At 41.5% G+C, this 15,800-nt stretch overlaps 1 protein-coding gene across 1 annotated transcript in view; it reads left to right on the top strand.

The window, feature by feature from the left end:
• Positions 1–5,724: 5,724 nt before the first annotated feature.
• Positions 5,725–15,800, top strand: part of PIK3R1 (phosphoinositide-3-kinase regulatory subunit 1) — a 75,067-nt gene continuing 64,991 nt past the window's right edge. The window contains exons 1-2 of the mRNA XM_032805200.2: positions 5,725–5,854; positions 10,625–11,456. Coding sequence (XP_032661091.1) covers positions 11,123–11,456 — 334 coding nt within the window. The 5' untranslated portion in view covers positions 5,725–5,854; positions 10,625–11,122. The remainder of the gene's footprint in view (positions 5,855–10,624; positions 11,457–15,800) is intronic.

Consider the following 15,800-nt stretch of genomic DNA (forward strand, 5'->3'; position numbering starts at 1 on the left):
AATCTGTACAGAGCAGGGGGAGGTGTTGTAATGGAACTTCAGCAACAGAAAAAGAATTACTCATATTTAATAAGAGGCAGAATCTATGTTTATATCATTTTATTTGGCTGAAAAATAAACACAGATGTCACAGTTGTGGATATGTTGTTTGTAATACATTATTTTACCACTTTCTACGATGTCGCAGCTAAGAGAACCATTAAATATTTCTCTCAGTGTGTTGTAGTGCTGGTCAAAAGCATTCCACTGACATTTTGTTTTTAACAGAAAATAGCTTTCTTGACACTGACAAAATGAATTTTTTGCGAAAAACATTTTTGTTGAAAATTTCTGGGGTTTTGTAGAAAAAAATAAAAAATTCAGTGTTCAGTGGCTGAGAAATGAAAAAAAACCCCACAGTGTTTGAGTTTTGACACAAAATCTAAAAAATGTCAAAGAATTTTGTTGACAAAAACAAAATAATTCATTTCAATTGACATTTTTTGCAGGAACAAAATAGTTTCCCAGCCCATTCTAGTGTTTTGTAAGTTTGCTCATCCCCATAATATTGGAGCACCTTCTAGTCAATAGATTAGCATATCAAGGTCCCTAGTGAATGTAAAAAATTCTTTGGCTTTTCTCCTTTTACTGATTGTAAAAAACTGCTCATGGGGTAAAGGTTTTTTTGGGGTATATTGAACTTGGGTAATTGCTCTAAGAGTCATTCTGAATTATTCTAATTATTGTGGAAAAGTTTAACCAAAGAGGAAGGTCCAGCAGTATGACTGGTCAGGATTTTTGGCTCCTTCGGATGATATGCATGTGCTTTTCCCATGTGCCTGGTCAGGCTGGGGGTGATTGTGGTGGATTGAGGAAAAATCTTGGGAGCTTCGGAGATGTCGTTATCACAGCCATATTTTGTCAACTGCAGAACAAAAGTCTCATACTTACCTCTCTAAACATTCTTGCTTTTAATCAAACAAAGCTAGTAGTACTGCCAAAGCTCTCCATTTGCAATATGTAGGGACTATAAGTACATATGACTTTGTTATCTTACATGGAATTGTAAGATATACAACTAGCAGCTAGCCTTTGCTCTCTGTAATATCAGTATGAGTCATAAAACCAGTCCATTCTTCACCTCTTTTACTTGCCGCATGACTGTTACTCATGTGCCAGTTCAGCTTCTTTACAATCTATTTAGTATGTATTTGGCTGGGTTTGCTTCCATGCATCTCAATATGATAGCAAGCTTGGGCTTTTTCTTTTATACGTTCCTGTGTAATTTTTAGCATCCCCATCCATTTCTGTAGGTCGTGAGTGGCAATGTATTGATGTTGAAAACACTTTTAAGCAAAGAAGCAGCTTGCTTTTCATGTTACTGTTTTGCCTTCCAAAGGCTGTCTATTAAGCTTGATTCTTTGAAATACTATATGCTCTTTGTCCAAGCTATGATAGGAATACATTACAGTTCACAGCCTTTAATTCTTTCTCTTCATTGTGATTTTTTCTCCCTTCTTTCATGTTTGCAATGAACTTGGCTTGGTTTTCTGTGTTTATCCTGACTCCACATACTTCTGCGTAATCCTTTGGGGTTTTACATAAGTAACTTAGCAAAGACAATGTGAACTCTGCTGCTATAGCCACAGACTTTAGATAATGTTTTCACCCCTCAGCCAGAAGTCCGAGAAGCAACCACGCACGTACACACACACACACACAGAGAACAAGGAATAAACAGTCTCTTTTACAGTTCATACACGGACTTGCTTTCAACCAGCACTTCTCAACTGCATTTAAATCTGCTTGTTGAAATCTGTCTATTCCAGAATAATATGATATCATCTCAAGTGTCCACAGGACTCAGTCAGTTGATGCCAAGTGATGCAGACACTTCACTCCTCCCACAGCACTTTCCAACAGAACTTCCTTACACACAGACACCCCTTACAATCTGCCTCCGGGGCCAAATTCATCCCCACTGTAAATCCAGTGAAATCAATGGAATTACTCGGAGATGAATCCGACTTAAAATTGAAAAAATTTTAAAAGCAACAGAAGAATTTTGAAACTTCCCTGCCTCCCAAAAGTAATCTGACAGTGAATGTACAAAAGGGATTTGTCAGGGGAAATTGAAGTGCGAGACTTGATGTTGTGGGAACTCTGGCTTCCCCATGGATCCTGTTCGGTAGATGCTACTCCCCTCATCTCAGATCTTTTAAACAAATACAACTCTGGTTTCCTTTCTCTTTTTTTGGTTTTTGGTTTATTGAATTTCCAACTTGGGATCAGGCGGAACCTCTTTGCTACAAGGAAATATGCTCCCTGGGCTAATTTCACTCTCAAATACTGCATAGGCAGGGCCTTTGTAAGCGGAAAGTCTATCCAAAGGTGTAATAGCTCAACTCAGCTAGTTGCTAACAGACAGCAAGCACAAACCTCAAAGGGATCAGCAACAGCTCCAGAGAATGGTATGCTTAGGGTAGATGGAAATTCTGCTGATTTATTGCACCCCCTTAGGCAGCCTTTGCCAGCAGTCCTTCTGTGGAGCCCCTGATGAATGAAGATTAAAGATGTCCTTCACAGCAAACACCTCCCGTGAATGTGGCTTGCACCTTGCTAATCCAGTTTTGGTGAATTGAATTCTCTTTTATCTCACCCTTCCCCCACTTCTGTCTTTACTTCTTTTCCCCAGTCACCTGGTTTGACAATTTTCCTTGCTTATTATGTTACATTGTGGCTTTGCCTTTCAGTTCGTTAATGAAATTTTTCAGGAGAAACTTTGGGCCTTATCAACCACAAATGTAACTCCCACTGAAATTCATGCAAGCTTTACATGTAGAGGGCTTGTAGGACTGGGTCATGTATTTCTTTCCAAGAAGCTGTTCAGAGGAGAAGAACCCACAATAGAACTTTGCCCACCTCTGTGCTCACATTTCAAGGCCTCAAACTGCAGAGGCTTTTGAGGTCTCTTTAAATTCTTAATTAACTGACCAATACCTGGAACTGGCTTTCTGACCAGCCTTCTAACCCCCTTCAAAATTCATGTGGTTTTTGCCCTCGGCTACAGAAAATGCCAGAGATAGCAGACTGGACAGAAGAGGTGTACCTTTTCTTTCTTTACTCTACCTTTGCCTTTAATCCTGCATTTTTTAAGCCCTCAACAAGTGTATGATGGATAGGCCTGGCAGTTCCCTCAACATCCCTCAATTTATTGTATTTAATATATAAATTACAGTAATATGCAGGCAAGTCCCCATCATGATTGGAGCCCTGATGTGCTTGTTGACGTACACAGAAGCAGAAAGCATCAGTGCTGAGATAAGTCAACCTAAAGAACTGATAAAGAAGTGGTGCTAATGGTGTTCAAAGGGAGTTCATTCAGTTATCCTTGGATGCAAAGGCAGAGGTTACAATGAGGCTGGGGATTCAGAGAGGAGGAAAACAATTTAAATAGTCCACAGAACCCTAGAAAGAAATCATGGGAAAACTTGCCTCAGGAGAACATATTTTAAAAAAAATAGTTTGATTTTATGTTCTAATTAAAAACGTGTGGTGTCAGATCAGTGAAAAAATGCTCCTGCTACAAAATACTAAATACCAGCCTAAAACTCATTTGTTTAATACTGGGCCTACACAACAGTAGTAACTAATTTGACATACCAAAGAGAAATGTAACATTTAATAATAGAGTTCAGGATTTTCCACAGTTTTGTGATTAAAAATTCCTTGATTAAAAAGAAAAATATAGGGTCAACAGTAAGCCAGAATTCAAAAAATACTTAGTTTCCTCCATGTCCAATACCTTTTAGAAAGAGTGAAAACTAATTAGATTGTACTGAAGTGAATCTGTTTTGCTCTCTACCAAAAATGGTTAAAATCAGTCGATGAACAGATTTATTTTTTTCGGGAATGAACCACTAAAAACAGGGCAGTTTCTTATAAAAATGTGCTTTTGTTTTAATCATCAGGCTCCACACCATATACCTTTTTGGACATCTACATTACTTCTGAGTCTAAGTCTAAGTCTTGCTGTTTCTTCTACCACATTTCAAAGATCTGACCTTTTCCCTCTGTCCAGATAGGCAAAACTCTTATCCATGCCCTTATGTCCTGTCTTGATTACTGCAACCACTTTTTCTCTGACCTCCTCCACACTCACCACCTTTCTCCAATCCATACAAAGCACAGCTGCTAAAATCATTTTCTTGGCTAGTCAATCTGACAATATCTCACCCTTCTGAATCCCTCCACTGGCTCTCCCTGTTCCACCACATCAAGGTTACATTTCTTGTCCTTGCTTTCAAGATTCTGCATAACTCCACCCATGCCTACACATCCAGCCTTGTCCCTTATCTTGTGACTGTGTCCACTCATACCCTCCTCCCTCCTCCCATGACATGGCTTGATTACCTGTTTGCTTCTTGCATGGCTGTCTCTGTATGATTTTCCATGCTGCTGGCCTCTATGCATTACATGTCCTCCCAGAACTGACCTACCAAGCCACTCTCACTGAAATTTTTCAAGACCCACTTTCACACTGACACCCATAAGTGAATCATAATAACATTTATATACATATTTGTTATTTATAGACAAATACCTATTCTAGCATGATGTGTGCATGCCTTAACTGCATGATCCTGTTGCCGCAACCCATGTGCTTTTGTTATACCCGCTGTTGTCACATACAATTTAGAGTGTAAATTCATTCAGAGCAGGGATTAATCTGTACTGTGTGAAGCCTAGCATACTTTGGCACTATAAAATTATAATTAATTATAACTGCCTAGTATCTTGGCTCCCACTGCCTCTCATTTTACTATGCTTCTTCCTTTATCCTCCCCTCACCCCATGCCAAGGCTGTTCATAGTAGTGACACCTGGGTTCACGACAGCTTAGAGCATGTACCACCAGTACACAAGGGTTCATTATCATCTGTCCCAGATTTTGCAGGCTAGCCCTGTTTTTTTTAAATACGGCTGTCCCACAGTCAAGTTTGAGAACTTGGGAACTGTCATCACGTTGTGACAGGATGATGTTTTGACACAACACCATACTGTTGGTGCAGCCACCAATGAAGACAGTACTGCATTGCAGTGTGTACCCATAATACACACACGGGTACAGCCAGGCCTGTCTTCTGGACACTCAACCCGACCCTCATATATTACATTATTCTAAAAAACACATCCAAAGAGGATCAGGATGCTGATAGGACGGTGATCTCTCATTGTCCCAACTCTCATCTCCCGTTACCCTTCATCCTCCTTTGTGCCTTGGTGTCCTTTGCTGCACTGAGTCGGATTCACACTGCCACTGGCCTGCCTTGGGGGCTGCGGCTGTGTGTACAGCGCCGCGCACACTGCGGGGCAACAGGCACAACAGTCACAACTAGGCTGCTCTGCCAGCCCCCCGCATCCCAACCTGCTTTGTCCCTAGTGCCAAGAAAAGCCAACGGGCCCCGGGGTCCCTGCGGGGTAAGGTAACCGAGTAGCAGCTGCGGGCCTTGATTTCCTTCTGCTCCCTCTCGGGCCTGCTGGGGGTCTCTGGGAAGGCGGGGCGAGCGGCTCCGGGGGGCGCCCGGCCGGCAGGGAGAAGCCCCCAGGTGGAAGGGCGGCGACACGCATCCCCAGCGGCGCGGTGGCGGCACGCAGAGGCTCCCCGCATACAGCGGGCCGGGGCGGGCCGCCCGACGAGCGGTCCGGGCGTGAGCGTGGGCAACTACACGGCTAGCGGGACGGAGCGGAGGGGCGCTGGGGCGGCGAGTGGAGTTGCAGGAGCTGAGCTGGGCGCGACGGCGGTGCCGGGTGCAGGGGCTGGAGCGGGCTCCCGGCCGCAGGGAGCCAGGGACGGCGTGGAGCCGCTGCGGACGGTAAGGGCTGTACGTGCCCGGCCCTGCCTGCCAGCTGCAGCCTCGAGGAAGAGCTGCTCTAGCGAGCCGGACGCTGGGCTCCTTCCTGCACGGCCGGGGCCTCGCGAAGCAGGGCAGGCTCTGAGCCCCGCGACCCAGGGGTGGTGTCAGGCAGGGCAGGAAGCGCTGCCCCGTGCAGCGCGGTGGGACTGTGCTGCAGGCTTCCTGTGACCCCGCGGCGGGAGGCGTTGGGCTGTTAACACCTGGCTTAGCCCTTAGTTAGCCCTGCCCGTGGCTGAGCTGGCGAGAGAGCGACCGGGGTTTGCCCTGTGCAGCCCGCCTGGCTCTTTGTGTGCAGCGGCTTGTGCAGCCTGCTCCCCTGTTCTACCGTGCCGCGACCTGTACCGGCGCTTGGGGAGGGGAGAGGGGATCGCAGGATGCTCCCAACTTTTAAACTTCCGAGTTTATTAATTTGGAACCAAAGCAGGCATGATGTCCCCGCACCGTACTAGTGATTCCTTTTTTAATAAAGGAATTGGCTGATTTAACAAACCAAAAAGTGGACGGCACTTCCTACTTCAGTGATACTGTTACAGCCTGTGGTGTATGAGCATAGCAAGATGTTAAATTTTTATATTGTTGAAAAGCTTTCATAACATTGCAACTTTAGATTTAAAGGTCAACGTTCAGTCTCTTCTTCGTGGCCAGTATGAGCAATCCGTACAACTTCACATGAAATACTGCCCCATTTCTTTATTTTCATTAGAACTCGGGGGTATATGTACATAATGCATTTATTCCTGTTTTTTTTTTTAAACGGACTGTGTTTAGAAACTTTAAAAATAAATTAATATTTCCTTGCATTATGTTAGGAAATTTATGGTAAGAACTATGCTTTGCCTTTCTTCCCCTGCGATCTCTCAAAACTTTCCCCTTATATTTAAAAAAAACCCTTTGGGTTACTTAGTAATATAATTAATGTCCTCAATTTAGCAAGTTTATATACAGATTTCTACAACAAACTTTTTTCACTGGAGACGTTTAGCAGCTTGTTATGGGAATATTTTATACTGCTTTGAGAAATTGCATTGCTTTCTGAATCTTAATGATGGTATTTGAAGAAAGAATAGCTTTTGTTAAGTGTATTGCGACTTTCTTGTCTGGTTTTGTAGAAACAATCTAATGGTTCAAGGATTCTGGCCCATAAGTGGGAGGAAAAAGTACACTTGGTTGCCAAATCCCTGCCTCCAAGCTGTGGCTGTACTTGAAATACATTGTGCTGACAATTATTAGTTTGTCCCCTAATTCTACACTAATGGAAAGCTGATTTCCTTGCAGAAGTGATTTCAGTCTATGGGTGACCTCTTAACTGCCTGTCAGAGGAGGATTCCAGAGGGGATTACTTATCCTTCCTCTTAATAGGATGGAAAGATGCTTAGGTAAAAATACCAAAAAATAAAATAAAATAAAAAAAAATTAAAATTAAAAAATCCAAGACGCTGTCATTTATCTCCAGCATGGCCTTGCAGTCATTGTATATATAATATTTGATGGAATGTCTGCTTAAATTTCAGAATGACATTCCTTGCTGGAATCTGGGATTGATCAACGTAGTTTGTCTGTGTAGAAATATTTGAATGAATTCAGTGCAGGAAGCCACAGATGCTTAAACTGCTTCATCTAAGGATAAAGCATTATAAATGGTGTGATAAATCATACACAATATATTTTATGATACTTCATTGGTTTATTATATTAACTTTCTTTTCTTTAGCAAAATAACATCCAAACAAACTGCTTATCTTGCTTATTTTTATTTAGAGAATAGTAGCATCACATTTCATTGTAGAGATAACTGAAATTTGAATTGCACCTTGTAGACACCTAGTGGGGAGAAGTTAGTCAAGCAAATATCCATTGATAAACTTCTATTTCATTTCTTTCAGTGCATTGCACTGCATCTCTACATTTTTTGATTTGGTCTGCTGACAAAGCTCATGTGATAATTAAAGAAGGAAAGTTTTTTTTGCTGGACACACTTTTTTCTAGGAATTTTCTTTTTCCCCACAGTGGATTAGGGAATCTTTGGAAAGAAATGTCAGATGAATGCATGTATGATAGGAACAATTGTATCTTGTGTGTAGTCTATTGAGGGTAGAGAGGGGATGGATTTTTGTTATCCTGATGATATAGAAGTATTTTGTGGATATATGTGAACATGAGCAAATTAAAGCAAGTCTCCCTCCAGCCTGGCAAAGATTGAAAGCAGCATTTATTCACGGGGGTGGAAGGCAGATACATTTTCCTCTCTAGTTAGTCAACAGAGGAATGCTGCTGTGGGAGGAAATGCTTTGGTACCAAAGGTGTGGGTGCCAGAACATTTTTTTTTTTGGATATGGGGAAAAATAGTTAAAAATCTGAGTGGGGGATGATGTGTAGGAACCTCTAGCAATCTAGAGTTGAATTTTAAGTAAGTGTTAGCACAAGACAAGGCACATCATAGCGTGAGTGGAATTCTGCTTAGAATTCGGGATTGATAAGGGTTACAAAGTACTCCTATCTCCTCAGGATCAAGCCCTTAGGCTGCAAATAAAACAAATTAGCATTTGGTATGTTTACAATCCTTCTTCTACCCCATTGCACCCTACTCCACCTCATCTGCCATCTGGCTATTCATTCATATTTCCTCCCTAAATATAGCATTGTTTCTTGCCAATGGTATGTCTTTTTTTCTCCTTTTAAACTCCCTAGCTGAATAATAATTAAGGCCGTCTCTTAGCTATCTATTTTTAACTCAGATATCTGAAGATAGAGACAATGTAACTCCATTTGGAATATTTATTTATGTTAACATCTTAAGTGGACAAAATAAAGAACTGGTGACACTGTTGATTTTTCTAAAGAGAGTGTTGCTGTACAGCCGAACTAATATCAAAGACTCATTTATTGCTGTTTTTTTAAACTCTTTAACCAGGTTTGCACATCAGTGTATAAAGACTGACTGGGCTTTATGTGAGGAACTTTGGTAGCGGGACAAAATGGCTGCTGTCCCCCCACCCAAAATTGACTGATGTTGTGGTCTAGCCTTGTGGACACCGTTATTCCTGGCAGACACCACCTCTATTCCGGCATACTAACTGCAACTTCTCTGTCATTGTTTGGGCCACTAATTATGTGCAAGTGTGGCTTCAATAACTCCTTCCTGGTCCAACTGCAATGGTGTGCTAGTCTCCAGGTGCCATTATAGCAGCCAGAAATTACCAGGAGCAAGGATTTTATGTTCCCCCTCCCTTGGTAGCTGGGATGGAGGGTGATGCAGCAACCACTATGGCAGTGCTGTGTCTCTTGAGAATTCTACTATGCGGGATGAATCCAGCAGTGCCCAGTTAAATTGGGCTTAGGGCAACTTCATTCTACCTGAGCAGGGCAAAATTTTTCTAACAGACTAGTGAATCTGGCCCTTTGTTCTTACATTCTTCTTTCCGTTATAGGACTATTCAGTCTTGATTTTTTTTCCTACTACATTAAACTAGTTTATAACCATTTCTTACACTTGCACAGCACTTCAATACACAGTAACATTATTGCCCACTCATATTACATAATTCTTAAGACTTTTATTGTGCTGCATTTTAAAAGTTTTTCAGTGCAATACTGAATAGTTCGCGCTCTTTGGTATCCCAACACAGCCGTTCAAGTTATGATTGGACACAAGTAGATGCAAAGGAATAACAGTTGAAATAATGAAGTTTTAAAGGATTCTGTTGTTCTGTCTGTCTTGTTAATGTGTATTAAAAGGTTATTTTTCAACAGTGTGTTTTACTCATTGCTCTCTAGTTAGACTTGATTGAACTTTCAGACCAATAGTTTCTTGTATTAAGTAATTTAAGTACCCACCCTTGCAACACTGCTCAACTGCTCCTTCTTAGGTGGTCTGTGTGTGTCATTTTCAGTTGCTGAGTAACATACTTTACCACTGGAAAAACTAAAAATTGAGGGGGAAGACCCTCACCTAACCAAAACCACAAAGTAGCATAACTTAAGAAAAATTGAGGGAGGGAAGGATTACTTCTGACTTCTATTGCACAGAGCATGAAAATTAAAGGAAACTGTGCTAAAAGGTCCCAAAGAATTTGTTGGAGGGAGGGAATCTTAGTCAAACTAGCATCATTCGTCACCCCTCTTTCTCCCCTGGCTGTTCCTCAAACAGCAAGTAAGCTCTTCTATGCAAGCATGTATGGAGGTCCCTGGGGTTACAGGAAAACAATTCTGCACGTCCTCATTTTCTGCTAAAACCTCAGGGGAATACCCTGGACATGAATTCTGACCATGTCATCACTAATTCTAGTGGGTTCCCATTCTGTCCTGGCATATCTCCTAATGCCTTTCTGCTAGCATGTCACAGATGGATCTTGCTGCCAGATTACAGTGTGCAGAGGGAAGAAGTGTGGAGCAGCTAGCCCTCCACATGTCCCCCAATATCCATAGTGTATGCTGTGTGTCTTGAGACATGGAGGTTCAGAGGGACATGCCTCCTGTTTGACTGAAGGATTAAATTGGTCTCTTCTGACCAGATAAGACTTTGGAAAATTAGCATGTGTAAATGGCCATAGTCTTGATGTGACTTTGACCCTCTTTTCGGCCTTTCCATGGGAATGTAGGACCTGTCCCATGTTTTGAGAAGTATGTCTTGCATACAACTTAAATGCAACGTCGTTGAAGTCTTGCATGCTTAATGAAGTCTGGAACAATGTCATGAATCTTTGTTGTTTTTTTTTCTTCTATTTCTAGGTACAGCATGTGTGCAGAGCTCACTAACAGATGTTAAGTATATGGAGATATACCTATCTCATAGAACTGGAAGGAACCTTGAAAGGTCATCAAGTCCAGTCCCCTGCCTTCACTAGTAGGACAAAGTACTGATTTTTCCCTAGATCCCTAAATGGCCCGCTTAAGGACTGAGCTCACAACTCTGGGTTTAGCAGGCCAATGCTCAAACCACTGAGCTATCCCTCCCTCATGTTCTATGGCAAGTACATCAGAAGAAGGTGTAACAGGCTGTAAAATTCAGCTTGAATTCTTGGTCTCAGGAGTTCCAGGAAACTCAGAAAAGGAATTAATTGGAAGAATATTGATCTAGACTTGAAGTGGAACGCATCAGCAACATAATACCAGATCCTGGTGCTTTTTGAATCTTTGGAGGATTATATTCTTTAGGAATTCCTATTGACATTTTAACTATCCCATTTAGTACATTTTTAATCTGTTTGTTTGTACATATTTGCCAAGATGAGTGCAGAAGGATACCAGTACAGAGCTTTATATGACTACAAAAAAGAGAGAGAAGAAGACATTGACTTGCACTTAGGGGATATATTAACTGTGAATAAAGGTACCTTAGTAGCACTTGGATTTAGTGAAGGGGAAGAAGCGAAACCTGAGGAAATTGGTTGGTTGAACGGCTGTAATGAAACCACAGGGGAGAGGGGAGATTTTCCAGGAACTTACGTAGAATATATTGGAAGAAAAAAAATATCTCCCCCGACTCCGAAGCCTCGTCCTCCTCGACCCCTTCCTGTAGCACCAAGTTCTGCAAAAGTTGAAGCAGACAGTGAGCAGCAAGGTTAGTGCTGTTAGCTCAATAATTGTTTTTCTTGTGACTTTTTTTTTTCTCATCAGATTTCTCTCTGTTCCACAGTTTTCATTTAAATATAAGTATGTGTATAGGACAACCTGGCAAATGTACTGTAGTCAGCAATTTATAGAAATCCTATAAAGATTTCATATGGAGAATGAGCAGATATTACTGTTAAGTTTTTAAAAGCTGAAGGCAGTTTTTCTATTTTTGGTGCATCCAATTCACTAGCAGGAGTTCTCTGCAAATATTACATTCCCACTGTAAAATTATTGTTAATGGCTTAAAAATATAGAAATATTTTCACCCAGGGTTATATCTAGCATTTTTTCTTATAGTAAGATCAGATATTTATAAAATAAGTAATAGCTTGATCATAGAAGACACTCCAGTTATTTTACTGTGTCCCCTTTCCAGAAAGTGTGGAGTTTAGTTCTGTATAAAGGAGATAGAACTTCCTACATTTAAGCACATTCTTCCCTAACTTCTGCAACATGGTGATCAGAATGAAGGTAGGATTTGGCCTATGGTCCGTAGCTGACATTGGAAGGAGTTTTAATTGAAAATTGTAAGTAAACATCTGTGTCAAGGTGATTTGTCTAATCTGCCTACTAAGATTCAGACTTTCAGTGTCAACATAGCCTAACACTTTTGTCGGCAAAACCTTTTTGTTGGTCAGGGATATGAAAAAAACCACACCTCTGATGAACAAAAATCTCACCCACAAAAGCGTTGGTGTCAGCAGTGCTATGTTGGTGGGAGAGTGTCTCTTGCCTTCATAGCAACCACTGCTCAGTGGGGGTAGCTTACTTATGCAGGCAGGAGAGCTCTCTCCTGCCGGCATCAAGTGGCTACACAGGAGACCTTACAGTGGCACAGCTATACTGCTGCAGCTGTGCCACTGTAAGGTCACTGAAGACATAGTCTTAGATATTTGCCTTAAACCAAAAGAAACCAGGCAAGCCTAGCAGACAGTATTTTGATATTTAAATTAAAAGACACTTTTTGCATTAGTCCTTATTTCAGATACAGAACAATTACTTAAGTGATTTTTTTTGTTTTAAAGCATTTCTGCAATAGTTTCCTTTTATTCTGTTTTGTTTGTTTTTACCAGTAATTAACTACATGTAGTAGCATTTTTGTTTAGATCACCCTGATTTGTATGGTGGCACAATCATCATATACAATGACATCACATTGTGCTACCATAGAGATGGTGGTACTCAGAATCGTAACATCAGTTAATTGGATGAAGTGGGATGGAAGCTGGTTATGAGGCTCTATTTATACGTAGCTGCTTTGATAATCTACAATGTCCAGAAAGGGAATTAAGAAAACTTTATATAACTAAATGGAAATTTCTAAGACACACTTCTAAAATGTGGTGGAAGCTTAATAAAGAACTCTCACGACTTATTCTTCACAGTAACTCATCTTCAAATATTTATGAATTACTTGTAACTCTTAGTGTTTTGATCATAGGGACTTAAACACTGGGTAAAATTTTTAAAAGCGTCTATATCCCATTTTTAAATTCTGGCCCAAAGTGCCTAAATCACTCAAAGTATTTAGTCACTTAGTGGGATTTTCAAAAAGCACCCAGGCCCAAGTCTTTGAAACTACTTATGCTTTGCTCTGCTCATTGTTGTAATGCCTAATCCCTAGGTGACCTGCCCCAGACTAGGCACCCAGCTTCCCGTACAATACATGAAGAGAGTTTAGGCACCTAGAAAGGGATTTTCAGAAGCTGACTGCCTGAACTTTCCTAAGCCATTCAGAAGTGAAGTGGTGAGAAGAAGGGCTTAGGCATCTAAGTGGCTGACCCGGGGCACATGGCGGCTGGGCCAGAGATCGCCACCTCTCCATTCAAGATCGTCAGCTGTGAATCTTCTGGAGTTAGGCACCTAAGCCGGGTCAGCTTTTAGGTAGCCCATGCCCTAGCATCCAGAGCTGTATCTACTGCTTGTGCTTGAAACCTGCCTTATGCTTGCCGTGTGCCCTCGTTGCCTTTTCTGCATGTTTTGCTGCCCCTGCGCCTATTGGTAGTCTGCCCCTGACCTTCCTGATGCAGGGGTTGACAGGTAACGGGTATTAGGCTCTGAGCACGCCTACAGGATTGGGCCCCACTGGTGAGATAAGTGTTCCCCTGCCTACTTTAAGAATCCTATTTTGAGGTCTCCGGGGCTTAGACTTAAGCCACAGCTTCAAGCCCCTCTTTGGCTGTGGAACAGGATCAGCGCTCAGGTGGCTTTACAGAGGTTGACTTAGGTGCCTTGAGAACTTAGATGCTGGTGCCTATGAAAATATAAGTGGTGCCTAAATGGTGAATGTCGGTATCTAAGAGGCAGATAAATGCCAGTGTATCTTTAAGGATTTGTGCCCTAACTCCCATTCATTTCAGTGGGAGTTGGGTGTCTAAGCACTTTTGAAAATCCCATTAGGCATCCTATCTGTATCTCTAGGCATCTAAATATTTAATCTGCTCCAGCCTTCTAAATCCCATTGGCTTTCAATGGGATTTAAGCTCCGAAGAGCCTAACTTACTTTTGCAAATGAGCTTTAAGTTCCTGACTCAAGTAGCGACTTTTCAAAGTCCCAACTTTTCATTGTGTTTTTGGCAACTGGAACATGCTGATTTTGATGCGACTACAAGTCTAGTCAAGATTGGTTATTTCTGCTCTAAACGTGTTACCTGCAGAATAACTTACTTGGGTGGGCAGTAAAAACAAGGAGTCAGCACTCTGAACACAGGTAGCAGGCAGTGTTCGTTTGAAAATACATCAGGCTAGGAGTAGAATACATTTATTGCATTATGTGCTGAGGCAGTCACCATTAACGGGCAGTGATTGCTGAGTCAGAAATGTAGGAGGTGCGCAGTAACTTGCCTGAGCTCCACACGTCTCGTCCACACTTACTTTAGGGCAATTTAGAAAGTTATCCTCAAAGCTGTATAGTGACTGTCAAACTTTTCAGAGAAGTCACACAGCTAACATTGATGCTTTGAAGCCCCTTACGGAATGTGCTCATTATGGACACTTCTGCAAGCTATGACTCCGGCTGTTCAGTGAAATTCTGCCGTTGCCTTAGAGCCCATTGTTGTTTGGTTGTATGAGTGCACTGTGCTGGTAAAAATCCCAGACGAAAATAAGTATCTCTCTTTTGAGTGGGACAGTGCCCAGAGCTCCAGTGGCAGAATCTCCCCTAGCTCTTGCCTCAAGCCAGAGTATTAATTAAATGCAAGATTAGAATTCTTTGATTACCTTGGAGCTCTGGTGACTCAGAACTGCAAAAGTGCCAAATTTTAACAGAGAATTTCATAATTTGAAAGGAGATTGCCAACAGACAGAGTGAGGTTTTGCAGAAACTTTTAAAAATCATTTTTGCAATCCTAGACCTGTAACTTCCTGGTGAAAAATTCTTTACTTCCCCAAGACTTTTCTGAATTCAGGGGTTTCTGTGTATCTTGTAACTGTTGACTATACAGTTAGCACGTAACAGTCATGGAATGGCGTTCTCTGCGCAGTTGTGAGGGAGACACAGAGCTTTGAACGTTAAGTGGCAGTGTGAAGAGTTACGTTTGTATGTTCACTTGAGACAAATTTGAAAAAAATAAAGATTGAAAAGGGATTTTTTTTTTGTTAAATAAAACACAGCACACAAACATCTTAAAGTCAGGTCTGGGTATGTGCACCAAATACTGGAGACAAAAGAGGGTGGGTTGAGGGGAAGGCGGAAATCAAACTAAAAGGAGGGGATAGAAACTAATGTTCAATATAAACACAAAAGAAAAGTCATTTGGACCAAAAAAGGGGGAGGGAAGGCAAAGGGTGTCACTGGAATGAGACCTGTAGGTGAAAGGGGAGATACAGTCCAGTTACAGTAACAGACGAAAATAAGAGTAGAGTAGTTACAAATGCATTTGATTTTCAGATGGCTAGTTCTGGTTTCAAACTTGCTGCAGGGAATGGAATAGTTAATATTGTCTACAAGCCAAACTACCGTGGCAGAAAGCCAATGAGATTCTTCCCAGGATGATAAGTATTGCTCTGCACACTCCTAGAATGCATTTTGAATATATTAATACTTGCTGAGAAACTTGCTTGACTGTATTTGGTCAAGTTTATATTTTCATTGCTTAACAGTTTGAAACTGCTGTAAATCAAAGTGACAGACTGGTGAGGGAATTGGAAATAATGGCATCTTTCTGTACTGCAGCAGTCTGTCTATAGTCTGTGCTTTTTATTTGTTCTGTAATTTGAGCCAACTGTGTGTGTATATTGACACAATGATAGTAGTTTTAGTGAGCTTATCAGAAAGACAGTTCTTTGTACC

The sequence above is a fragment of the Chelonoidis abingdonii genome, chromosome 6 (assembly GCF_003597395.2).
Source record: "Chelonoidis abingdonii isolate Lonesome George chromosome 6, CheloAbing_2.0, whole genome shotgun sequence".
Taxonomy (NCBI): Eukaryota; Metazoa; Chordata; order Testudines; family Testudinidae; genus Chelonoidis; species Chelonoidis abingdonii.